The 25,993-nt window shown below is 64.9% G+C and overlaps 1 protein-coding gene across 10 annotated transcripts in view; it reads left to right on the top strand.

The window, feature by feature from the left end:
- The first annotated feature begins 1,476 nt into the window (after nt 1-1,476).
- The window catches only part of ZFPM1 (zinc finger protein, FOG family member 1), a 65,333-nt gene continuing 40,816 nt past the window's right edge, over nt 1,477-25,993 (top strand). For 2 of the 10 annotated variants that reach the window (XM_080829449.1, XM_080829448.1), the window contains exon 1: nt 2,248-2,389. In XM_080829449.1, coding sequence (XP_080685575.1) covers nt 2,350-2,389 — 40 coding nt within the window. In that variant the 5' untranslated portion in view covers nt 2,248-2,349. Of the gene's footprint in view, nt 1,598-2,247; nt 2,390-18,107; nt 18,642-18,927; nt 18,988-19,259; nt 19,357-19,614; nt 19,962-22,217; nt 22,420-25,993 lie in introns of those variants that run through there. The other 8 variants (XM_080829446.1, XM_080829444.1, XM_080829453.1 and 5 more) reach the window with 7 other exon arrangements.

Raw genomic sequence — 25,993 nt, 5'->3', positions numbered from 1 at the left:
CAGTGCAGGGCCCCAGCCACCCCCGCCGCACCTGCCCGGATGCCACCTGCTGTGCATGGAGCCTCACGGCCCCCTCCTCTAGAACTCCTCCCACCCCCCCCCAAGTCCCCGTCCTGTAATGGGGCCCCGCTTTGGGAGGAACGGCCAGGCCCAACGGAAAACGCAGACGGGTGGGGCGCCTCATTCAGGTGACAAATACTGTAGGAGCTCTGGGCTGAGGGGACCAGCCACCTGTGGCCCCCAGTCTCCCCAGAGGCGGGTACAGCACCAGGCAGCTGTAGGAAGGTTGCCCCCCACCCAGGCCCAGGGCAAGGGAGCAGGAAGCACTGTGAGCCATGTGACCCTGGGCCAGTGTCTTGGCCTCCTGGCCTCAGGGTTCCGATCCATCCAGTGGTGGATGGGCAGACCTCGGGTGGATGGGCAGCCTCCTGCCCTGCCTGCCACTCTCCTGCCCAGAGGCCCCTTGAGCAGGGGCGGTGCGGGGGAGAGTGCCCAGGCTGCAGGGGTAACCTCTCTCCTCTTCCATGGGGCAGGGGCATAGATAACAGGGGTCAAACGGAGGGGGCACGTCTCACAGACAAAGTGCACAGCCCGCCCGCAGCCTGCCTCTGCCGGTGATAGCTGTGATGACTCCCAGCCGTCAGGTGGACGGGCCGTCTGGAGCCCCACCCAGGTGTCTTCGCAAAGGTCTTCTGCTTGGCCCCTGGCCTCACTCACCCCCTATTTCTTCTGAATATGGGGCAGAGGGAGAAGTTACCAACCACATGCAGGCTAATAATATTAAAAGAATACAGTTCAACTTGGGGGCACAGCTCCTCATGCCGGGTGATTTGAGCTGCCCTGGAAAATGGGGGGGGGGGGCTCTGGGATCCTATGAACATGACCCAAAAGACAGGAGAGACAAGGTCCATTTCCAGGGCTAGAACAGACAGCGCTGGCCCGGTTCCAGGCTGGGAGGCGATGCGAGTGTCCGCTCAGCCCGCAGAGGGGCCTCTTCCCGGGGCCTCCAGCAGGGGCGCCCTGGGGAGTCAGGCCCTGCCCAGGGGCAGTGCCGGGGGCAGGGGGGAAGCTGCTGCGCGGGCGGCAGGGACAGCCTGCTGGCTTCCGCACCCTCCCCGGCTTCCAGCCAGACGGGAGCCCAAGGGAGGAGGCCCTGAGGTCCCTGCTCTCCGTTTGGGGGTCGCAGCCGCCGGAGGCCGTGGACCCCAGGAATGCTGCTCCACCCGGCCGCAGCCGCCTCCACACCCCAAATCTAGCCCAAGACACTGGGGGGAGTCAAGGCCTCGGGCCTCCTGAGCGGACCCTTACAGCCCGCGTCCCGCCGGCGGAGGGAGCTGGAGGGGAGCGCAAGGGTCCTGGGCGGGGCCGAGGGTCGGGGGCGGAGCCACGAGGAGCCTGGGGCGGGGCGGGGGGGGTGAGCAGAGCCTCGCCGGGTCAGGCTTGGGGGCGGGGCTAGCGCCGAGGGGGCGGGCCCAGAGCGACCCGAAGCTCGGCCGGGCCCGGTGCCGCGGGGCGGCGGGAAAGAATACGTCGCGGAGTCAGGGTTAGGCCTGGGAACAAAGCTGCGGGACCGAAGGAGGAGCCGAAGAAGCCAGAGGTCTGCCCAGGGCCGGGGGCGGGGCCAGAGCCGTGCAGACCGGGGGCGGGGCCAGCGCGACAGGAGCGGGGCCGAGACTGCCGCGAACGAGAGTCCGCCCGGGGGCGGGGCCAGCGCGGCGGGGGCGGGGCCGAGGCTGCCGCGAACGAGAGTCCGCCCGGGGGCGGGGCCAGCGCGGCGGGGGCGGGGCCGAGGCTGCCGCGAACGAGAGTCCGCCCGGGGGCGGGGCCAGCGCGGCGGGGGCGGGGCCGAGACTGCCGCGAACGAGAGTCCGCCCGGGGGCGGGGCCAGCGCGGCGGGGGCGGGCCGGAGGCGCGGCGCCGGAGCCACGCAGGTCCCGCCCCCGCCGTGCAGGCCCCGCCCCCGCCGTGCCGGCCCGCCCGCCAGCCCGCCGGGAGAGCCCCGGCCGAGGCCGCCCGGTGAGCCGCGCGCTGCCCGCAGGCTCCATTGAGAAAAGCCGAACGGCGGCGGCGGCGGCGGCGGCGGCGGCGGCTGCGCGGGAGCAGAGGAGCCGGCAGCAGCCCGCCGCCCGCCGCCCCCGGCGGTCGGCGCGCCCGCAGCGCAGGGCCTTGCCTCCGGCCTCCGCTGCGGCTCCGGGCCGGGCGCGGCGGGCGGGGGCGCGGGCCGGGGCGGCCGCGGAGCCCGGGGGCCGGGGGCATGAGCCGCCCCGCGGCCCCGCCGCGCCCCCGCCGCCCGCCGCCGCCCGCCAGGGGCTAGAGGCGGCCGCCGGGAGGGCGCGCGGCGCCGGAGACATGTCCAGGAGGAAACAGAGCAACCCCCGGCAGATAAAGCGTGAGTCAAACTTTGCCCGACCGCCCCGACCCCCGGCGGCCCCCGCCGGCGCGCCCCCGCACGGCCGGCCGGCTGCGCTCGCGGCACCCGCGACCTTCACCCCGCGCCGCGCCCCCCGCGCTGTGCGCCAAGCGCGCGGTAATCTAATCTCCGGCGGCCGGCCGGGCCCCCGCGTCTCGGCTCGGGCACCCAGGGTCGGGCCGGGAGGGGTGTCCGCGCGGGGGGCCGGGAGCGGGGAGGCTGGGGGCGCGGCCCCCTCGCGTCCTGCCCCTCCCCCGCGTCCCCGAGATGGTGCGGCGATAAGGCGGCCCCGATCTGGGCTCCGATAAAGTTTAAAATATTCCATTCTGCAAGTCCCATCCTGATAAGATCGCTCTGTCGGGACGGGCTGAAATTGTGATCTTATCTCGCCGCGCGCTTGACTCTCCCAGGCTTTGTATCTAGAGGGAGAAACACAGAGACCTGGGAGGGAGAGGGGGCACCCGGGCCGCGTGGAAATGCACGACCAAGTGGCGGGGACCGGCCCGCGCCCACCGGCTCTCCTGCCGGCCCAAGAGCCGCGTGGCTGGGGGGTGGGGCGGGGGCGGCCACGGCAACCCGTGCGCTCGGCTCCAGCCGCTCGGACTCCCGCGTCCTGTCGCCGGGGTCTCAAACTCAGCCTTCCCTGCGGGGGGACAGCCTCCTGGAGGTCCGACCTTACTCTCTGTCCCGGCCAAGGCCGCACGTGTAGCAGCAGCCGGGCGACACCCACCCCGTCAAGCGAGGGGGCTTCTCCGAGCCAGGGAAGGGGGGCTTCCGGGGACTCAGCCCCAGGTCACGGTCGCCTCTGCGCGTGTCCCGAGTTTGTCGCCTATTACGGCCCGCGGGCCCCTCCGCAGGGGCCCGCGCGGCCGCCGAGTTCATACTGCCAATGCCCAGTGATAAAGCGACGCGCACTCTGGGCGGCTGGACTGCGCGAGGAGCGAGAGCGCGCGCGCACAGGAAGCGCCGCTCCCCACCCCACATCGTAACTTCGCGCCTCTCGCCTAGGGCCGGAGTACGGGGGTTCCTCCGGGGGTCGCATCTGCCAGGCAGGATGGGAAGCGACGAGGGGAGGCCTCCAGCCCTCTGCCCAGCCCCAGGCACCCGGGCTGTCCACACGACCGCTGCCACCAGGATCCCATGTGCGCGCGCCTGGGGGGAGTGTCTACCCCCCAGGTTCGAGACAGGGGGAAAGCAAGCATGAATCTGGGTTCCCGTAACCCACTCCCTCAGTGCGCAAGCGGGACCTGTTTTCCGAAAGTCTCCTTCTATCAAGTCAACTTAAGTATTAAAACCACCCACAGGTCCCGATCTGCGCTCATTCTCTGGTTTCTTTTTCCCCTCCTCCCCTGTGCGCCTCTGTTCGGTCTGTTCTCGTGTGTGCGTGTGTGTATGTGTTTCAGCGTGATGAGAAACACAGATAGCGCGGGCAGGGAGATCTCGGGCTGGGAACCGATCAACAGCGCCGATAAGGCCTCGAGCAGGGCGAGCGCCCGGGCCCAGCGGGGTCGGCCGAGCGGTGCGCCTTGGGGACAGGGACCGCATCAGGCACGCAGAGGACCCCCGCTGCTGGCCCCCTGCGCGGCCAGAATCCGGGCAGGGGTGGGGGCGCGGCAGGCGGCACCGGGCACCCTCCCTGCGGCACCCCCGGGCGCCTCCTCCCTCTGGCAGATCTTGGCGCGTTAAGATGCGAGCGCTGATTGTCACCAAGCGGCGGCGCCCGCCCGCCCGCCCTCTGCCCGCGGCGGTGCGTGCGGCCCTCGCAGCTGTGCGCCCGCCGCGCTAGCCTCACCTGCGACCAGGCCGCGGGTGTGAGGGAAGGGGGCCGGGCGCTTGGGGCCATCGCCTCCTGCACCCTCACCAGAGCCGGGGCGCAGCTGCCCGCGCCTCTGTGCGCCTTTTGTTCCGCGCGGAGATAGATGTGCCGTGCTGATAAGGCGCGCAACCGATGGCGGAGGCGATAGGCGCTTCCATTTATTAACTTCAAACGTGGGAGCGGGGGAGGGCGAGGCAGGAGCGCGGCCTTGGCCGGCCAGATGGCCGACACGATAGGCTGGGCCGAGCTGGCTGGGAGCGCGGGGCAGAGCCCAGCTCGGGACCCCCGGCCCGCGGAGCTTTCCTCCCGCCCGGGTCGATGTGAGCTCCGATAAGCGCAGGGCCGGTCGGCCGGATGGCGATCGCCAAGAGCGATAAGAGGCCTTATCTATGGCCACCAGGCCCGGCCGGGTTCGAGGCAACAACAGCGTGGGGGAGTCGTGGCTGGAGGAGTGGGGGCCTCGGACCCGGGCCAGGGCGGGGGCAGGGGGAGCGGGCGTCTGCGACGGGTCGTGTTGGCGAGTTTTCTTCCCAAACATACTTAATTGCCAAGAAGTTGATCCTCCCCTGCGGGTGGTACAGTCCGTCAAAATGAAAGGAAAGTGACTCCGCGCTGGCCCAGAGCTGCGGGGGGAGGGGAGGGGTCACCCGCCCGATTCCTACGAGATGGTGTGAGATAGCCCTAGGTGGGGTTTGTCACCTCCAGCGAGAGCATGTTTTCCCCCTTGAATGGTGCTGGGGTTGGTGTGCGTTCCTGGCAAGTTTTAAGTGTAGCCTCCTTGGAGTTTTCTTGAAAAAAAATCAAGGTGGATTCTGTTTCCGAGGCTGAGTTTGGGGCGGGGGCAGTGTGCTGAGGGTCTTTCCCAGCTGGTCCCCCAGATCAGGATGGAAGACCCGCCTTGACTCACTCAGCGGAATCTTTATTGAGCACTTGCTGTATGCATGCCCTGGGTCCCAGCCCTGTCTTAAGTGGGGGGTAATAGGCGGAAGCCCAGCCAGAGACGCGTCCCGGAAGGGGGTCCCTCCAGCCGGGTCAGCAGGAGGCCCCTGTGGCGGGACCCTGGACAATGGGCGGGCTCAGTTTCCAGCTCTGAGAAGTGGGATGGTGATTCCTGGCTGTCGGCAGGGCTGTGAAGGGCTCAGAGACAAGGGGCGCCAGGGAAGGGACGCCACGGTGGAGGGGTGAGGCGGGTGGGGCCAGGCCTCGGTTTCCCCCCTCTGAAAAATGCTGGCAGGTCCGACTGGTGTTGTCAAGGGGACCCCTTGGCAGGGGGAGGCCCCTGGGGGACCATGAGCTTAGACACCGAGTAGGAACCCGGGCCGGCCGGGTGGGGGGCTTCCAGCAGAAGCTGAGGGCCTGCCCCTCCCATTCCCTCCAGCAGCCACTGCCTCTCCTGGGAGGGTGGTGTTCACACTTCTCCGTTCTCCGAGTTTGATTAAGCAAAGTAGTGGTGGCCGCAGGATGACTAATTCACTCCGTCACCCCGCACTCTCTCCAGCAGCCCGGCACCTGCCTACAGGGCTGACGGGGCCTTCTGGTGAGGGCAGGTGCTGGAGAGCCAGGTGTGGGTGGGGAGGAAGAGGTGGTCTCTCCTCGAGTTTTCAGGAACGTAAGAGGGATTGTCTGCACAAGGCTGTGCACAGTCTCCTCCCAAGTATGGGAGGCAACAACAGCGTGGGGGTCGGCCTGGCCCCACAGGGCCCCCTCACTGGGATGGCAGAGGGGTGAAGAGAGAGGGGGACCTGGCCACCTGGCTTGTCCTGATGCACAACCCACATGGGCATTTCACTTGCCTTCCACGGCCTCAGTTTCCCCTCTGTGAAAGACAGGTGTGACGGTGCCTGCCATCCCGGGGTCAGCAGGGATGTAAGTCCTGGCCTCCGCTGGCCCTGGGAACACGGGGACCGATTTATGGTGAGCCCAGGGGACAAAGGACTGGAGGCCAGAAGGGCCTTGCCCACGGGTCCCCAGCCCTGAACGCTCCAGGTGGACCCTGGAGACACACACCCCCAACCGCCCCCCCCGCCCCCCTCACCCCGAGGTTGGGTTCCGCCCTGGCTCTGGATGGCTCTTGGTTTTCCTGCACACCCAGGCCTCAGGCAAGATGAACCGCTCATTCATACACTAGACAGTAATGGCATTAACTGTAGCTAATATTTAAGGTTACATGTTAACTTCAAATAGGTCCTATTCTTAGCACCTTTCCATCTGGGGAAACCGAGCTTAAGTTTCTCCCCCAAAAAAGTGGCAGAGCCAGAGCTGGAATGCAGGCAGCCCTCCCCGAGCTCTAGACCAGCCTGCCTGTGAGCATCACCTTGTCAGACAAGCATTCCTCTTGTCTGTCCGCCCCCAGGCATATCCGGCTTCAGTCTCTGCATCTGTGAAATGGGCCTTTGGGAGCGGAGCTGCTCTGGGTCCTTCTCTAGCCCAGCCCTGGCCGAATCTCCCAGGGCCTCCTTCCCGAGACGCTGCTGCGCAGGGGTGCTCCCTGGGGAGACGGAAGCCTGCCCTGCCCGAGGGCCTGAGCCCTGTCCGAGCCCGGCCAGCCCAGCCAGCCCCTCCCTGCAGGTCACTGGGAGCCCAGCATGGCACCAGCCCCGCCAGGGATTTAAATGGGTCAGTTGGGGAAGAAAGGAGGAGGGAATGTGATGCCATTAATTGTACCCCTTATCTTCTGTTTCTATGCCAACCAGACGTTCCTGGGGCTTGACGGACTCGTGAATAATAGTCCCAGCCGGTCTATCTGCCATCGACGGGCCTCCTCCTGGAGGCAGCTGTTGCCCGCTGATTGGTATCGCCAAGCGCAGAGACCCGGGCCTGGGCCTGCCCTCGGGCTCCTGCCCACCCAGCCACCATACCCCTGGAGCTGCCCCAGGGTCCCTGTTCCCATTTCACAGGAGGGGAAACTGAGGCCCCAGCCATGTGTTTACTCTCTGGACCTTGTCTACTGCTCCCCATTCGGCAGGCGTGGCCTGGGGTGCAGGGGCTTCCAGAAGTGAGCACAGCAACACCTGCAGACGGGGCTGACCTCCACGTGGACCTGCCGGCCCGCTGTGCTCTAGCTGAGAGGGGAGGATTTCTCTCTGGCATGTTTCAGTCCCAGCCCCAGGGCCTTTGCACGGGTAGCCCAGATCTCTGCTACCTGGGAACGGGGACTGGATCTGTCCTGTCCCCACATAGTGGGCTTTCCAGAACTCTGTCACATAAATGACATAATGGATACACAGTGTGAAATGGTTGTAGGACTATGGCCAAGGCCCTCCCGAGTAAGCCTCGGTTTACCCATCTGCAAAATAGGGATGATGACATTGCTGGTCCCTGAGCACAGCCCTGAGAATCCAAGGGAAATTCACATCGTCTGAGACAGTGCCCCTCCTGCCTCCCCTCCGCTCAGCTTCCTGGCTGAGCGACCTCAGCGAGTGTCTTTCGTTCCCAGTGCCGGTTTTCTCATCTGTAGAATGGGTATATCACGGTGCCTTCTCCTGCTGCTGTGCCGAGGGCCCAAGTAGGACTGGGATGCCGTGGGTGCCTAATGAACAGCAGCATTTGGAGCACAGCCAGCGCCCCAGCTCAGGATGGGAGCCCGGGCTGTTTGTTTCTCGATGACATGTTGCTCCCACGCACCCCTGGGGGCCAGTGGGTGGACGGAGGACAGAGACCCTTCTTCCTGGGACCCGAGGGCTTGTATCCCCACCCTGTGCCCACACAGGGAGCAGAGGCTTTGTGCTTCGGGCCTGGGCTGCCCTCATCTCCAGAGCGGGAGGCCACCGCAGAGGGGCCGCTGCTTGGCTTTGGGTCCTGACCTCACCGTGACCCTGAGGACAGATGACTTCTTGGATCTCAGTTCCCACTTTCGAAGCAAGAGCTTAATAGCACCACCTCCTTCCTGGGGTCGTTATGTGAGGCGTGTGCGATCGCCAGTGCCAGCTGTGAAGTATGGTCCCAAGGTCACGTCCTTGGTGGATGCGGCCGCCCAGGCGCTGTTTGTTGCGCTACTGAGATTTTGCCGGGAGCCTGGAGGACTGGACACTTCACGCAGAGTCCTGCCCTCGGGTGTTCCTTTCTGCGGGGACTTGTGGGCGGGGTGCCCTGATGTGCCACACCCGGGCTGGGCTGGCCCCACACCCCCTCAGTCCTTCTCCTGCCCAAGGGTCTTACCTGTCCTTATGACCGGCAGCATTATGGGTTCACCCATCTTACAGGTGAGAACATTGAGGCCCTGGGGGACTGGGACCCGCTGGAGGCTGTGGGATGGAAGCTGGATCTGTGGACCCCGGTGGTAGGCAGAGCTTCTCTGGGGCGCACTCGCTCGCCCCTCAGGCCACCTGTCCCAGGACCTCTCTAGCCCACTCTTCCCCTCCTCTTTCTCCCTCTCCCAAGGACCCATGTTTGGGGGAAGGCAGTGTCCCCGCTGGGTCAGGAATGTGGCAGCTGACCTTGGGCCAGAGCTGGGTTAGGGAGATAAGCCAGCCCCTCCTCTCCACCTCCCGTTCCTCCTGTCTGCCTCCCCTAGACCAGAGGCTGTGCACTCCCAGAGCCCAGCTTTCCCTGGCTGTAGAAGAGGAGAGAGGGTGCTGGGGTACCACTTCCAGGAGCCTGAGCACGGGCAGAGCTCAGACCAGCCCTGGTGCTCCTGGATCCTTCCATCCAGGCGCTGCAGTGGGGACAGAGACCCAGACAGCCAGCCGCTGCTAGCTCCCATCTGCTAAGTGCTTTGCAGGCATCCCCTCCTGTGTTTCTCCTGGACGCCTGCTAAGGTTGGGGTTTTCAACCCATCGTCCACACAGAGAAGTGGAGGACCAGAGGGTAGGTGGCTCCACCAGGATCGCCCAGCACATGAGCAGCATAGAAACGGGTTTGAGGAGGGGGTCTACAGAAGGCTGAGGGTGTGTGTCCTAGGCCTCCCAGAAATCCTAGGCAGGCTGCTTCCTGGGAAGGAGGGGATGGCCACCGGGCGGGCTCCGACCGTGGGTGCCTCCAGGAGCTTCCCTGTGGGTGGCCGCAGCCAAGGACAGGCCAGAATCCTGGGGTCAAGGGTAAGACTCTGCAGAGACAAAAAAGTTGCCCTGCCTTCCCGAGCCTCAGTCTTTACCTTCGCAAGACAGGATGTTATGAGGATGCCAGGCTGGGCTCTGAGGGTGCCTAGACCTCCTGCAAGTCGCCAAGCCTCAGTTTCCCCCATGAAGTGGAACATAGATTCCGACAGCTCAGGGTGGGGAGGCTAAGACCTGGTGTAGGAGGTGGCTGGGTTCAGAGCTGGGGGGCCACCGGGGTTGTGCGACAATTAGAGTGGAGAGCACAGAGGGTCGTCTGTCTTCTCCTCAGTCCCCCGGGCCTGCTTCCCACCAGTTCTTCTTGGTGTCTGACTCAAGCCCTCCAGCTTTCCCAGTCTGCCTTGGGTGCCTGCACCTGTCACAGGCCTCCTGCCTCGGTGTCCCTTTTCTCCATCAAGCCCCCACCCTGCAAGTCAGACCCAGAGAGCAGGAGGGGAAGAGGGCTTAGGGCCTGGTGGTCATGGCTCCGTCCTACAGTGGGCCCTCCGCTGGGGACAGGGCCTCGCGGGCAGTGGTGGGTCTGTCCTGGGCTCTCCCGGATTCTCAGCGCTTGGGGAGGGCTTGGCGGCTGCCCAGCCCTCAGGTGCTGGAACGACCGAGACCCAAGGGAAGGCCTCGGCTCAGATCCTCGGGCGGCTGCAGGACTTTACGTGGCCTCCCCCCAGTGCAGACCCGGCTTGTCCGGGGCCTCCCGCTCGTCCTGCCGTGAAGCCAGGTTCGCCCGGCCTTGGTCAGCGCGACAGGCGTCCCCTGAGCACTTACTGAGCTCCTACTGTGTGCCTGGAACCTCCAGCCCCCGCTGAGGGGCGCTGAGTGGCTAACCCCGTGCACAGAGGAAACTGAGGCTGCGTGAGTTTTCGGATGGAGGGCTGCCGCCCCGGGGGAGGGGAGAGGATGGCTGCAGTGGTGGTTTCCGCGGGGAAGAGCTCTCCTGGCTTCCCGCTGCCCGGCAGCACTCACGCCTGAGTCCAGGAAACTGAGGCCCTTCCTGCGGTTCCGGGCAGCGTCCAGCTATGGTCTCCAGGCTGTTGCTTACTGGCCGTATGACCTTGGGCGAGTCCCTTCCCCGCTCTGTGCCCAGGTGGCTGCTGCCCTGCCCTTGAGCTGCAGGAGAGGAACCAGAGCCCCGGTCGACCCCGTGTATACGCGGGGCAGTTCCTAGGGCCCTTGGAATCAGATGGGGAGCTCCGGGCAGGGGCCGGGCCACCGGGGAGACTCTTGCCCCCCAGCTCAGATGCCCCTCTGAGCACTCAGTCCTCGCAGGGTTGGAATGAGTGGACTTGGGGTCCCTTCTTTTGAATGAACAGAAGCGTTCCACTTATGGCCTGTTGGGGTGTCCCATGCAGGAGGGCTGAGGGCCGTGGGAGGCCCTTTCACATTTGAGGGGTGCAGTGAGTGTACCCCAGGCTGCCAAAGGGCCACGAAGCCAAGCCTCAGGTCAGAACCTGCAGGGGAGAGAGGCCACAAGGGTGTCTTCGCCCTGCTGGCTTTGTCACTGATGTTTCTGGCTCCCGGGGCTTAGAGCCTGGAAAAGGCCCCAAGAAGGGGCCGCCTGGTACGAGGGCATGCTCTTCCCGTCCTCTCCCCACCAGCACACTCTGTCGCTTCATGGGCCTGGCACAGCTCAGGAAGGCCCAGGACCCCTGGGACCCTGAGCTCGTTTCCTGCCTCAGTTTCCCCTCCTGTGCCTCGTGCCCATGCCCGGCCCTGCCCAAACCAAACATTTCCCCAGAGTACAGAGAGACTCCCGACATTCACTGTGGTGGCCTTATGGTCGGGGGGCACCCAGGCCCTCAGGGGCCCCAGCCAGGCCGGCTGTCCCCCTCCCTCCTGGCTTTGCCCGCCGAACTCCAGTCCTCCCGGAACTGTCTGCCGGCCGGGCCTCTGGCAGGCACAGGTTTCAGCTCCTGTGATAACTCGGAAAGTTGAACTGGCCCCATTACCGCGCTGAGATGGTTGGCGAGATACGGCCTTGATAATGGGGGAGATACGGCGTCTCCGTGGCCAATAGCCCAGCCTCTCCGCCCATTAACATTCCCTACCAGCGATCCGTTCCCGCCGCCTATCTCCTCCGTTTCCACTCCTCCCGCAGATAAGAATGGAAATTCTGACTTCATAGCTCACTGATTAAAGTGTCTGGATTTCTTGATAATACACAGATAAATTATGTTTTTGAAAAAGAAGGTAGGGAGGAGGGTGGGGATGGGGAGGGCCCTGGAGGGGAGCCCTTGGCCGTCCCCGCCAGCCTCTCCTGGCCCCCGGGCTGGCCGTGAACCTCAGCCCGTCCATCCTGCCCCTCACAGGCCTCTGTACCGACGCAGTATCCGGGGGCCCGGCTGGGGAGGGGAGGGCTTGGGCGTCCACTCAGAAAAGCAGCAGCGGGAGGAGGAGGCATGCTGGAAGAAGGGGACCCCTGGCCTGAGGGGTGAACCTCATGGGGGCACAGGGGTGGGGGAGAAGGATTCAAGGTGCCTCACTACAGCTGGGAGTCTGCCCCGGCTGCCCGGGCTCTAACTCCGGGTGCGTGTGCCTCAGTTCCATCCTCTGTCCGGTGGGCCCCAGGGCAGGGTCTCCGCTGTCCCCGGGGAACCCGGCACCATACCTGGTCACACAGTGCGTGCCCAGTCGATGCAGGGACTGCGCAGAGCTCCGATGGGGAGGGGCTCCCGTTCCCCCTGCCTTCCCTGGCCCGCCAGCCCCACTGCCACTTGTGACGGTCGGCCCCCGGATGGGACGCCGGTGCCATCTCTGCGTCTGTCTGGATAAAGCTGCCTCCTTCAGCTGATCCGAGATCCTGTGGTGATGGCGGTGCGATTAGCAGCGATTAGGGCCCAGCGTGTGGCTAATCCCCCTGCTGAGGGACAGGCGCGGCAGCCACGTGGGGGCCAGGCACCCGCAGCTGTGCCAGAGGGGACGCTGAGGCCTGGGGGGGGGCACAACCCCCCCCCCCCCGTGTGTGCCTAGGGCTCCCCGCAGGTGCGGCCTGCAGGTCATCGTTCCCCCTTTTCTGTAGTTCTTTTTTAAGTGACTCTCAAGACACGACATTTCTCTGTGATCCCAGAGGCAGGAGGCCTGAGTGGGCAGTCAGCAACGTTTCCGACGTGATCTAGGACGCCACAGTCCCAGCAGTCCTAATGGTGGAGCGGGTAGCTTGGTTTACTGAGCACCTTCTGTATGCCAGGCCTGGGCTTGACCTGTGATACCCTGTAGAGTCCCAGCAGCCCTGGAAAGGCGCCACCTCTGACCTCATTTCTTCTCAGAAGAGGACTCGAGGGGCAGAGAGGTTGAGCAACTCACCCAAGGTCACACAGCACAGAAGGGAGCAGTAGAGACTGACTGGGAGACCTAGTCAAGGTCTGGGTCTCCATCATAGCTGGAGGTTCTGGGGGTGTTTGTAGCTGTAGCCCCCCTCTTCCCTTAAGGGGTCTCCTCCCTCCATTTAGGGAGAATGGCCCAGGCACAGAGGGTGAGTGAGCGCTTGGGACCACGAGACCTGTCTGAAGTCAGGAGACAATGGGGCGTCCCACTCCTGCTTATCTTGGGGGTCATTTCATCTGCCCCCAGAAAATAGGTTCCTCTGGTGATAAAATTGGTTTCTTTCTGTCTATTGGGTTTTGTTTTGTTTTGTTTCATTATTCTAAAGGAAGTCAGCTATTTCCAGTAAAATGTGTGCATATGTGGGGGAGGAAGACAAGCGTAGTCAGGGGTGACCAAGGTTCAAATTCTGCCCCTTGGGTGGGTAGCCTGGGCAAGTGACTTAATGTCCCTGGATGCCAGTTTCCTCGTCTGTGCAGTGGGCATAATCATAACTCTGGCCAGCCATGTGTAGTGGGCCCTGTCCTCCGGGGACATGTGCAGGGTTTGGGGTCCCCAGGGCTGGGGCTGCCTCCCCACGCCCTCCCTGCCTGCTGCACACCGCCTGTGAATCCCACCAGCATTGTTCCTGCACTGATTTTGGCAAATAGCTCCAAGGTGCAGAGGTGTGAGCCCCCTCCCCCCCCATTACACAGTACTGTGGAGGGTTCTAGAATGTTTATCCTGTGGCCTTGGGAGTGTGGCTTCCAGAGCCAGAGGGAATGCAGAGGGTATATGGGGGTCTAGCCTGCCCCTGCTGCTGTGGCTCACAGGCACAGCCTTGTTGCAGGACTCGGTTTCTGCATCTATAAAATGGGGCTGAAGACGCTGAGGCCAGCCCCAGAAACCTAGGGCAGCAATATCTCCCTGTCCTGCCCAGCTCTGCCTACAGAGCCTCACAGGCCTTCTGGAGAGAGGGACTCAGTGCCCAGTCTCCAGGCCACTAGCCTCTGGGCCCCCCTGCCCTCGGTGCAGCTGTGTTCCCCCCGTTGTATGCACAGTCCTCGGGAACCCCACCTTCTGGTCGAGAGCTGGGTGGGGAGGCCAGGGCTCTGGGTGTGGGACACAGCAGGAGGGATCTGAGCCAGGGGGGCCCCCACCCCTCGGTTCCCGCCTTGGGGGCCGGGGGTGGGTTGTGTTCCACCCTCCTCCCCCCCAACAAAAAAGAAAAGGGAACTCTGATAAAAGGCGATAGTTCCGTGTGGTGGAGGAGCCCCTATCGCCTTATCTATCTGCCTGCTCGCTCCCGGCCGGTGTGCGGCTCTCCCCTTATCTCACCCCACCAAAATGCCAGGAACAAAAGCCTGTGCACACTCACACTCACCCCTGAGAGCCCACCACCCCGCTGTTCATGGGGAACGGGATGCCACTACCGGGGGGGGGGGGGTCCTCTTAAAATCATCATCGTCTTCATCATTGTTTTGGGAAGGAAACCAAAAAATACCCCTCCCTGGGGAGACGCGGCTCTAAATCAGCTGCCCCCCAGGAGGCCCTCCCTGCAGGGAAGGAACCTGGCCTTGGGATGAGGGGCGAGGTCCCAGCTGTGCGCCGCCGTCCCGGTTCTGTGACCTTGGGTCACTGTCTTTCCCCCTCTGAGTCACTTCTAACGGGCGGGGGCGGGGAGGGGGTGGGGGAGTCCGAGGATTTCACGGAGCTTTAGAGGAAAAGGAAGAGCCCGACTACAACCAGAGCCCTCCCCGTGTGGCAGGTGGCCATCTTGTGTCCCGACTTGAGCCTGGGGCGGGTCATCCAGAGGTTGGCACCCCCAGAATCTGCTCACTCGGAGGCCAGAGCCCGGCCCCCCAGAGCCCAGCCCAGCCCAGCCCCCCAGCAACTTCTCCCCAGGCCCCGCCCCCGCGTCCCGGGAATGGAGGGCCTGATCTTTACGCCTGCCGCCAATGGAAACGGACATGCAAATGGGCAGGAGGGAGGCCTGGGGATTGGCTGAGCTCCATGTGTGAGGCGGGGCCTCTCCCGGGGGGCGGGGCTCTGGAGGAGCCCTTAGTTTATGGGATGGGGGACACTGTTTTGCGCGGACCTTGACCCCGTAATGGAAATTCCCCCCGGCTCTGGATGGGCCAGCCTTTCTGGGACCTTGCTTCTGGGGCCATCCGTTTGCCCAGGTGCATGGGGATGGACAGTTTGGCCTCTGAATGACCTCTTTCTGATCCTCAGAACCCAGACCCCCACAGCCTGAATTAGGGGGCCAGGACTGGGGCGTTCCCGAGATCAGCCCCGCCAATTCTGACTCCCAGATGGGAACACTGAGTTCAAAAATGGGGTGGGGCAGCCAAGGACAGCCAGCAACCCCCTCCCTGTGTCTGGGGCACCTCCAGACTCTGTGCAGGCTTTCCCCCCATTTCTGCCCCCCCCCCAGGCTATGAGTTTTATCCAGGACCTCACACTGCCAGGCTCATTGTACCCCTGGCTGGGATGGGGCCATGGTACCATTTTAACGCGTGAGAGTCCCGACCCGTTTTCCAAGCCTGCTTTCCTGTTAGTAAAATGGGACAGTCTGGTCTGTCTGCCTCTCAGGGCACCTTCTGTGTACTCTGATGGGCACCATCTACTCCCTGGGCCTCAGTTTCCCCATCCACACAATGAGGGCTGAAAGAGGAGTTTCTCAGGGGGTTTCTTAGTCTATCTGTGGCTAGGCTATGTTCTAGAAACTTGGGGTCTTTCAGATTTTCCATTTTCAAAAACTTATATAACAGGAGACCGTGTCTGTGTGAACTATTCAGGAAGCTCTGGGGAATTCTCATTGTGTTCACAGTCGCTCTGCACCCCACGGATTGTCTTGGCGGTGAGATGGGGGCCCGGCTAGGCCCAGCTGGCCCAGAGCGTGGCCAGGGGCTCCCCCAGTTCCACAGCACCTGCAGGACTCCATGACCCGAAAACCAGTCACAGGCGTGGGTGTTTTGTAAAAATGCATAAGTGGAAAATAGCAGGGGGGCAAGGAGGGGACAGGTTCGAGCTGAGATCTAAGGGGAGGAAATAGGGAGGGGGCTGTCGGACCAGAACCAGACTGAGCGTCTTCACACCCTCTTAAAACAGGGTGACGGTGCCTCCCAGGCCATGGAGTGAGAGGCACTCGGTGCTCAAGAGGGAAAGGACAACTCCTAGGCCCTGTCCCCGGGGAGGGGTCCAACAGCACTGGCCTCAGAGTCTGTCCCCAAGGGGCCTTCATTCTAGAGCAGCTCTGTCTCCTCAGGACAGCTCAGGGCATACAGTAGGTGCTTAGTAAATACTTCCTCAACTGATTTCAAAATCTCCCCACCCTGGCCTCTGTCCCAGGAAAGTGCAAGGAAAAAGTCAGCGCCTCCGTTGAGCACTGGCATGGACAGAGCTGTGGAGCCCAGGGAGCTGGGGTCATTACCAGCAGACAAGGAGGACCCGTCCCCTGCAGCAGGGCTGAGGCTCGCTTCCTTGGAGGCTGGGTGCCTGGAATAGGGACAGCAGTGGGACTTCTGGGTGTCCTTATGTGTTCAGGCCTCCAAACTTGGCTGAGTCCCTGGTGTGCCTGGTCCTCGTCCAGGATCCCCGTGACCCTCACGGGGACTCGGTCCCTGCCCTCATAATGCCCCCAGGCTGCTGGGGAACAGAGGGAACACCAGAAATAAACCCTAAGGACAGAGGGGCCCCCTGAAGCTGGGACACTAGGGTCGTGGAAGGTGAGGCAGCCGACGTTAAGCAGAGACGGATGGTGGCGTCAGGGGGTGGGGGAGAGCAGTGTTGGCAGAGGGAGCCGCAGAGGCAAGAGCTCTGAGCAGGCAATGAGCTACCATGGGGTTGGGAGGGGGCATGGCAGCCCCCACCAGGCGCTGACCAGCTGGGTCAGGTCTCAGTTCAAATGCCAGCGCTGCCCCCAGGACGGGCACTCCCTTCCTGTGTGCCCTCAGCAGCCACGTCACAGGCAGGCCCAGGATGTGGGGTAGGACACAGGAACTCCCCTCCCTCCTCTTCCTCATGGACCAGACTTTTCCTCTCCATGTACTTTATCCTGGCGGGTGGCCTTGAGGACTCCAGATGCTAGCAGGGCCCTTGACCCGCCAGCAGCCAGAAGGTTTGGTTCCAAAGCTGTAATGCCCAGGCCCTGAGATGACCATCATCGCCGTGGCTCTCATTCACCCTAGAGGGGTCAAGACCACAGGCTCTGGAGCTGCACAGTGTTGCTGCAGATCCCTTGGGCCAGTCACCAAGACCCCCGAGCCTCAGCCCCCTCCTGAGAGATCCAGGAGGCCAAGTGCTAACTGGCAGCCAGAGGTTCGCCCAGGACCGACCAGTCATGGGATGGGCCAGTGCCCGTGGCCTCCCTCCCAGCCTCGACGCAGCCCCTAGCATCCCCCAGCCCACCAAAGTGTTGGGGAAGGCCACATCACTATGGGGGGCTGTGCACATGGCTAGGACACGCGTCTCTGAATCCCCTAGGACGGGAACAGGCACTTCTGCAGTGCCTGCTGTGTGTTGCATGACACTGGGCTGCAGACCTTTGTTTTCCCCACTATGATGTAAGATCCCACAAGAAACTGTCCCCCTTGAGCACTCATTCCCCATGCCATCCCCCTGTCTTGCCTTCTTTTCTTGGCCCCGGCTGCCTCTGCTCTCTCTAGAAACTTGAGGCAGACTTTCGGGAGTCCAGGAAACAGGCATGGGGGCCGCCTGGCAGGTTTTGGGCCCGGGAGGGGCCCCCTCCAGCTTCCCGACCCTATGGCTCTCTCTGGCCCTGGTGGGGACAATGGGTTCACGGGGCCAGGAGGTGTGGGCTCAGCCCTGCAGTCTCCGACTCCCCGGCGGACCAGGAAGCCCCCTCCACCCCTCACTGTGCAGTGGGAGCCCAGTAGAGTTGCTGCGGGGACCTGGCCACGCCCAGCAGGGAAAAAGACTAGCCCAGAGGCCCCAGCTCCTTCCTCCCCGCATGGCATCCGCCAGGGGCCGGGGACACAGCCCGAGTACTGGTCTGCCCGGCCTGGGCGTGCCCCCTGCTTCTGACCCAGAGAGCAGCAGGACAGCCTGGCCCGGGGGAGGGGCCGCGAGGGCCCAGAGCCCGCGCCTCGGGGCAGCGTACAGCGGGCCCCGCGGTGAGGCGGGGGTCTGCGGCCCAGCGCGCCGCGCCCCCCGCCCCCAGACGGCAGGGAGGGTCCCGACCCCCCGGCCCCGGCCCCTTCCGGGAAGCGGCGCGCTGCATCCCGCGGACGCGCGGCCCGGCCCGGCGGCTCCGGGAGCCCGGCCCCCGCGGCCATCGCCGGCCCTTATCGGCGCATCGGCAGAATCAGTGCGCGGCCCGCGGCGCCCTTCGGCGGGCGCGACTTCCCCGTCCCCGCCCCGCGGCCGCGCCCGCCTCCCCCCGGGCGGGCCGCGGTCTCTGCCCGGCCACGTGGTGCGCGCCCCGCCCAGGGGTGTCCGCGCTCGGCGCTGGCCGCGGCAATCTCGGGTAATCTATCAGCGGCTATCGGGCCCATCGGAGGGCCGGGAGCGGCCGGGCCCGGAGATGGCGCCAAGCCCTCGCGGAGATAAAGCCTCCGAGTTCGGCGGTGATGAATGCTGAGGCGGTGCGGGCCGCGGATAGGATGTGGACTTGGCAGCCCGCGGCTCCGGCTGAAACCAATCTCTCCCTATCGCGCGGCCGGGCTTTCCCAGGCCCGCTCCCCTTCCCGGCCTCGCCTGGCCCGGCCCCTGCCCCCGGGGACCGGGCGGGGGTCTTGCCCACTGGCCCTGGACCCGGCCCTGCAGGGAGACGGGCCAGGCCGGAGACAGGGGAGGGTCCTGAGCGAGGCCGAGGAGGTGGCACCCGGCTGGGGGCTGCCTGGAGGCGGTGGCCGGTCTGGGTGTCCCACAGCCCAGAGCCCATCTTGCTTCCCACCGTGGGAGAATAAAACCCTGGGCAAGGAGAGCCCTCTGCCTGTTCCGCACCCATCCCTCGCTGCCGGGCAGGACGCCACCGAACACGGCCACTTCGGGGCCTCCGCCCTGGCCGTTCCTCTGCCTGGGCCGTTCCTGCCGTCACAGTGTAAGCGGCATCTCCTGTGGCGAGAAGCCCCCCAGGCCCGGCCAAGCCCCCCAGAACGGTCCTCCCCACCGTTCTGCACCCCGCACCCCAGTCCTTGCACGTCGTGGTGTGGGGGAGGCTCCCTGCTGCCCGGGCCCTCTGCCAGCCCTGGCGCATGGTCCCCTTTCCCATGAGCACCTGCCGTGTGTCAGACGCCGTCCCGGGCACAGCCAGGGAGCCCACTAATCCAGCGAGCGCCCTGTGGGCATCTGGGCAGCCGTGGGGTCAGCAGAGCCGGGCAGGGGTGGGAGCTCAGGCCAGGACGGCGCCTCCTGGAGCGAGATGGCTGCTCAGTGGCCCCAGTGAGGTTTGGCTTCCACGCTGGGAGAGATGGGGAGCCGGGAGGCAAAGGAGCAGAGGAGGCCAGGTGGGGGCGTGGGGGGGAGCGTGAGTCAGGAGGTGGGTGTGTCGTCGGAGTCCACGCCGAAGGCCCCAAAGGAAGGAGCTGGGGAAGCTGACTGGCCGGGTGCGGGGAGGGTGAGGCCTGGAGGAGGGGGTGGCCGCGGGGTGAGAGGAGCCCGGGGCCCCGAGAGGCGGCCTTCCCCCGCTCTTGGCTACTGCCGCGGCCCCGAGGCGACATGGGGACACAGGGACACGCTGGTTGGCTCTTCCCACTTCACCTGCCTGCCATCTGCCACCGAGGGGAAGGGCTTATGTTGTCCGGGGGCACGGAACGGTGAGTTCTGGTCATTGCCAGCCCGCCGAGGGGGCGTGGGGAGGAGCCCTGGGAGGCGCCATCAGGGTCCGCGGGGGCCGGGGGGGGGGGCCCTCCCGTACAGAGCCCCGGACCCTGAGCGGCTCCCGGGAAGCTGGGGGGTGGGGGGCGGGTGAAGGTCTGCGCTGGGACGGCCACGCAGGCCCGGGCCCCGCCCGTCTCGCAGTGACGCTGCTTGGAAGGCTGAACCACCGTTAAAAGATGACTCTTCCCGTGCAGGAATCACGTCTCAGTGGGACGCTTCCAGCGTGTTCAGAGCTGAAGTAGGCCATACGACGCTTATTCATTAGACGTGGTCTGTGCCCCCGAGAGTGTGGGGCCCTGCTTGGCACCGTCGTCAGCACGCCACGTTCTTTCTTGACGCGGGGGTGGGGGCACCTCCTTGCCCTCGGCGGGCCCAGAGTGTGTCGGGACAGCAGCCCGTCGCCCTCCTGCAGCCGCTTACCTTGGACAGCACCCTCCCGCCCGCGCCGCCCCCGCCGCCCCCGCCAGCATGCTCTGACTACTTGCTGGCCTCCCGAGGCCACGGGTGTTGGGGTCTGGCTCGCAGACGGACAGCAGAGCAGGTGAACCGACAGTCCGTTATACACAGCCCTAACAGGGACTCCCCGAGGCGGCGGTGCGGGGGCAACCCTGAGAGGCAGAGGCTCTAGGACCCAGGTGTCTGGGAGAGGCGTAGTGAGCTTCCCGCCGCAGGGGCATGCGAGTACTGGCAGACTGATGGTTGGTGGAGAGCCCGGCTGCCCGGCTGCCCAGCCCCCCTGCCGCCGCCGGCCCACTCAGGCAGTCGGGGGGCAGAGCCAGCGTGGGAGGGCACGGGGGGCAAAGGTTCAGATACCCGCTCTCCCCACTGGGCCAGGGTGCCCGCACAAGTAAGCCAAGATTATCTCACCAACATCCTCTTGTGGTCGCCCCGGGCTGTCAGCAGGGACTGACCAGGGTTGAAGAAGCCACTGGTGGGGCCACAGTAGAGGCCTATGGGCCCCTCCCAGCCCGAGCCCCTCGAGGCCCCTGGGGCAGGTGGGCAGCACCGCTGGGCAGCTTCCCTCCCCGCCCGAGCCAGGGAGCAGAGCACCTGCAGATACTCGGAAGCCCCACGAAGGCCCGTCTGTGTGGGAAGAGCCTGCTGAGGTCGGAGGCCTGAGGAGGCCTTTAGCGGGCAGGGGAGCCGCCTGGGAAAGGCCCCGCGGCTGGTGGGGGTGGGCAGTCGTGGGCCTCTTCAGGCCACGGTGGGGTATGGATCAGGGGTGCGGTGGACGCCCCCAGGAGAGCCAGGCTCCTTACAGTGTGTGCACCAGGCCTCCCCAGAGCCCTGTCTCCCTCCCGTGGGTGCCTGCACCCCTCCTGGGGAGCCCCCACCCCTTTGAGGCTGTAGGCTTCTGGGAGGAAGTGGGCCAGGCCCCCGCCTCTGTTCTAAATATTTGAGAAGCTGTGTTAAGCTCTCTATTAAATGGACTCCTCCCCCCAGGCCTTTGTAGCTTCCACTGGGGTCTAGAACCTGCCCCCCGCCCCCCACTGCCACCTGTGCCCACCTGTCACCTCTATGCCCACCCATCGGCGGCACGAGCCCGACCACATGGGACCGGAGCTGTCTGGGGCTGCTGTGCACTGGGCCCTGGGGCTCTGGGGTGTGGGGACACCCTTGCCCTTCAGCAGTGCCGCCCCCCTCCGCTCCTCCTGGGCTTGCCCGACCCCCAGCCCTGCTCAGCACCCCCTTCTTCCATCTTGCTTCTCTCCATCCACCTCGGCCTGGGAATCAGCTCAGCTGCTCGTCAGGACCTAGTAAAGCAGGAGTCGCTGGGCCCCAAGGGTCTTGGGGGTGCAGCCAGTGGGCCAGTGCGGGGCCAGAGCGGCCAGCTGCCCCGGCATCCTGTGCCTCAGTGTCCTTGTCTGGCAAACACCTGCTGGGTTAGAAACCCTCGTCCCCAGGAGTTGCACTCACCAGGGCTCAGGGAAGCACTCCCCAGAGGTCACACTGCCGGCTGCCAACACCCCTGTCTGCCTGGGGGACCTGGGCCCCTGGGATGCTGGCCATGGTCCCCAGTCACCCAGAGCTCCCCTAGCGAGGCTCCCTCGTGGGGAGCAGGGCTGTCCCCACCGTGGCCTGAGCTGCCCCGCGGTTCCCCTGGTGGGAAAGTCGGAATCTGTTGCAATTTTCCCTCTGTTATCAGGGCCTTATCTGGCCACTGTGTGCGGTCCAGAGGCCAGGGTCTCTCTCCTGGCAGCGCCGCACCCCCACCCGCCCTGGGCCCAGCGCCGCCAGCCTGCCCACCAGCCGCCCAGGGCCAGTGAGGCAGGAGGCCAAGGCCTTCGGCCTGCACTGTCCCCCCGCCAGGCCTCAACCCGGTCCACCACCCTGCCACCCCCAGAAGGCAGGTGTGACACCCCCCTGGAGAGCTGAGACAGTCACAACAGTTGTAATAATAACCTGTCTGTGCCCAGTACCTTGCTGAACCCTGACCCCAGCCCTGCTTTCCACAAGGAAACCGGGCTCCGGGAGGTGTGGCCAGCACACCCTGCACACCACCGCCTGCCTCAGCCTCCTGCTGGGCCTTCTGCCTGGAATGCTTCTCCCTGGCCCCAGCTGCAGGCCATCCCCTGTCCCCTTCCAGATCACCAGCACTTGTCGCCTCCTCTAGGAAGCCTTCCCTGACTGACACCTGCACCTCTCCTTCTAGCAATGGCCGCAGTTGTGTTTGTGTTTTTCACTCTGCTTTCTTGTGGGGTGTGTCCTGGTTGCTCTGGGGTTCCGGAGCCAGGAAAGGTTGGACAGGTCAATGAATGCGGGGGCCTAGGAGGGGTGCAGGAGAGAACGGTGGGGAAGGATGAGGCCCAGGATGAGGGCACTCCAGCAGAAGGGGCAGGGCCCCGTGACCCATCATTGGCCGCCCCGCCGCCAGGGCAGGGGGCCTGCCTTCAGAATCCAACCCAGACGCAGGAGGGGCCTCTGTCTTCTCTGTAAAGGGGGCAGAAGAAGAAGGACCTTACCAGAGGGGCGTAAAGGACCCACGTCATGGGACACAGGTAGAGACTCACGCTGTGGTCAGGCCCTGAGCTGGGTGGGGGGGTCGAGGGGACTCTGCCCCGGTTCTTTCACATAACGTTTTCAGTGGTTTTGGGGAGCGGGCACAGTCCCCTTCACTCAATACGGCACAGTCTTTGGGACCAGCAGGAGGCCCGGGGCCTCGGGACTCCCCGTCCAGTGCTCAGAGACACCCTCACCAACTCTGCCCGACCGGTCTGCCTCGGAGGCAGGGTCTTGGGGGATTTTGTCCCCTCTGCAGAGACCAGCGCTGGCCCTCTTCGAGGCGGTCATTCACAGCTCCCCCCGCCCCCACCAGCTGCCTGGCCATCAAAGCCAGGAGGGGCCCTTAGTCCTGTGGCTCGGGAACTCGGACGGGAGCGGGATCATCCCGCCACACAGAGCCCGGCTCCGTAATTCAGTCTTGAAGCATGAAGAACGGGCGTTGATGAAATTCTGCTATCAGCGCGCAGCCAATATGCAAACTATCTCGCCCCCAATCAAATAGCTATTATGTTTTCATTTCCATTTCCACGTCCAGCTTAATGAGTAGGAGACGGATCGGCGCGGGGCGTCTGCTCGCCGTGATAACCGAGGGGCTCCGGGCAGCGAGGGCAGCGCTGCGACCGCCATCATCACCACGGACGCCCCCAGACAGGGTCCAGCCGTGGGCACTGGCCTGTGCGACCGGCGTCCCCCCTCGATCCGGGCGTCCGGGGAGGGTGCAGGGAGGCACAGGGGCACCCGGTGCAAAAGGGGCTTCCCTGAGCCAGCATCTGCAAGGCTGGTATGTCTGGGGGGGGGTCCTGCCCTGACCGCCCCCACCACTGCTTCCTCCTGGGGGCCATGGGCAGGTCATTTCACCTTGCCAGGCCTCAGTTTACTCGTCTGCAAAGTGGGTGTGAGTTCTGGGCGGTGTTGAGAGACTGGGAGGAGACCTGCCCATTGTGACTGGCTCCGGCCGGGCCAGCCCCCACCCCACCCCTCTGTAGTCCACACACCCTTCCCCCACCGTCCCTGCACTCTGGGCCACCGGGCAGGTGTGGTTAAGGGAGAGCATTATAAGATGCTGAGCACAGGGCTGGTGTCTGGCAACGACACGGGCCGCCCCTGTCCCCACCCCATTCCCCAGGCCCTGCTGTGTGGCAGGTGGGGACAGGTAATGACGGCAGGAGCGCACTTACCACTCCCTTCACCCTGTGACGGAGGAGCACTTGTGGTTTCCAAGCACAGAGAGGTAGAGTAACTTGCCTGAGGTCATGCAGCACGGACGCCTGCTGTGCACGGATTGGCCTGACTGAGCTCTTGGGGTCTTTGGCCATAGAGTGTCCCCCAGGGGCCCGGGGAGCTCATTCCCGGCACAGGGCTGCTGGAGACGCAGCAGGGTCTCCCTGATGTTTGGCCGGCGGAGGAGCCCGCCTCCCCAAGCCCCCGGCAGAGTGGGACCCAGGTGCCCCCCCCAGGACTGCAGGTGTCCCGGGGGGCGGGATGGCCCATTCTCAGGGTGCCGAGGCAGGCACAGAGCAGCCTTGGCCAGCAAAGAGCCTGGGAGCTCTTGCTGGTCGGCGGCTGTCTCCAGCATTATCAGCCCGGCTTTAATTGCGCTGGAACTGAATTAGCGGCATTAGAATAAACTGCGGCAGCCTGGCCGCCTCTTTCTTCACGCTCCTTGTCACGCCTTTGTGTGGCGCGGGGGCCTTTGTTCTCCCATAAACGGGCCCGCCGCGAGCTTGGGGCCTCCCTGGGTGGCTGAGGCCCACCTGAGCAGGGCCCTGACAGTCAGAGCTGCGTTCCTGGGTCAGGCAGGGGTCGGGAGGGCCGAGTCAGCTCTGCCCCGAGAGCAGGTGGCTTCGTACCCGGTCACCAGAGCAGGCGACTGAGGCCCCGAGGCCCTGTGGCCGTTCAGCTACGAGACATCCCCTCAGAGCTCTAATGAGCCATGGGAGGCCCATGCATGTCTCAGGCTGACCCCAGAGGCCTTCGTGCTGCCCGGTGAGGGGAGCCACGCTGTGGCCACAGGGACCGGTGGCACCTGCTCAGGACCAGCCCCACGGGCAGGGCAGCTCGAGGCCAGCCTCCCCCACAGCCTCTGGTTCCCTGCCCAGATGCCTGCCGGGGGAGGTCGCAGCAGTCGGGCCTCCCAGCCGTCCCAGGGGCACAAGCTGGACCAGCCTGGGCTGTGCCCGGTCCACGTCAGGCTCGCCTGTCCATGCAGGCACATCAACAAGCCAGCACGAGACTTGGCCTGGGACTGGTTCTGTGCGGTCTCAGCCTGGCCACAGGGGCGTGAGCACCTGTCCCTCCTCTGCAATTACAGCTCCAGGGTGTCCCGGGGAGGCCGGGGCTCAGGTCTGGAGCTGGAGTCCAGACGGCCTGGAAATACCTCTGCCTGGGGCTCTCTATGGCTCCCCAGTGCCTCTGGGATGAGGGTCCACTCCTCGCCCTGGCCTCTCTCCTGCCTCGAAGCCGAGCTCTGTTCGGTCCCCAGGCCCTCCATCCGGAGCCGTATTCCCAGCTGTCTGTCACCTCTGACCTCTGCTGGTGGCATCTCCCCTGCTCTCTCCTCCCTCGTTTGCCCCCTGGCTCACGGCTCTTAGAATCTGTTGTTTCCTGTTTGGGGCCCGTCTGTCGTTCTTTGACAGTCTCCCCAGCAGGCCTGGAAGACCCCGCAGAGTCCAGATGTCCCGGGCACCTCTGCCTCCTGGAGCGGTGTTCGCCCCAGATGTCCACGGGAGGCAGGAAGGGCGTCCGCCCGGACGGGAACACTCGGTTTTCCTTACTAGAGCTGGCTGCCGTCTGCCAGGGACCAGGGACTTGAGCCGAAAGGCAGACAGGAAAGCAGCTTGCCCACCGCGCGGCCCCATGGAAACTACCAGACTGGGCAAGTCAGGCTGGAGCCTCGTGTCTCCACTGCTCCTTCTACCATAGCCTCCCTGGACTGCAGCCGTGAGCCCGCTTCTGTGGCTCGCAGTGGACCCTGGCTTGGGCCACCAGGTTTCACCCCTGGGGGAACACAGCAAAGGAGGGGAGTGAGGGAGGGCACCACGAAGGAGACTAGGAGTTTGGGGCGAAGCCCCTGAAACTGGGCAGATTTGGGTCTCTCTCCGTTTTCTGGGGAGAAGGCCCTGCTTTCATCAGATCCCCACAGGGTTCATGATGTACAAAAGGTCACAAAGGCATGACTCCCCGTCGGATCTCCATCAGCTGCTGCTTGCTTGCCTCCAGGGATGGGGAGCTCAGCCCCTAGAAGCTGGCCCTTCCGTCCCGCATGCCTCTGTCCCCCAAGCCCCGTTCTGCCCCATCAGGAGCTCCCGACGCGTGGATTTGCAGATGACTTTCCCAGATGTTCCCCAGATGTTTCTTCTTGCTCAGGTTCTCAGCAACAGAAGGGCCTGGCTGCTGTGGGGTTGGCACCCTGGGCCCAGAAGAGCCCCCCACCTACTCCTGAGTGGGCTGAGTAGGGAGGGGGTGTCTGTGAGTCAGGACCCTGCCCTGTGGCCATGCCCTGATGACTGGGGGTGGGGGCAGGACAGGCGCTGGCTAGAGGAGCAATTTGGGAAGGTAACTGGGCCGGGA

This window comes from Martes martes (assembly GCF_963455335.1).
Source record: "Martes martes genome assembly, chromosome: 17".
In the NCBI taxonomy this organism is placed as follows: domain Eukaryota; kingdom Metazoa; phylum Chordata; class Mammalia; order Carnivora; family Mustelidae; genus Martes; species Martes martes.
This window is presented reverse-complemented; position numbering and strand designations above follow the sequence as displayed.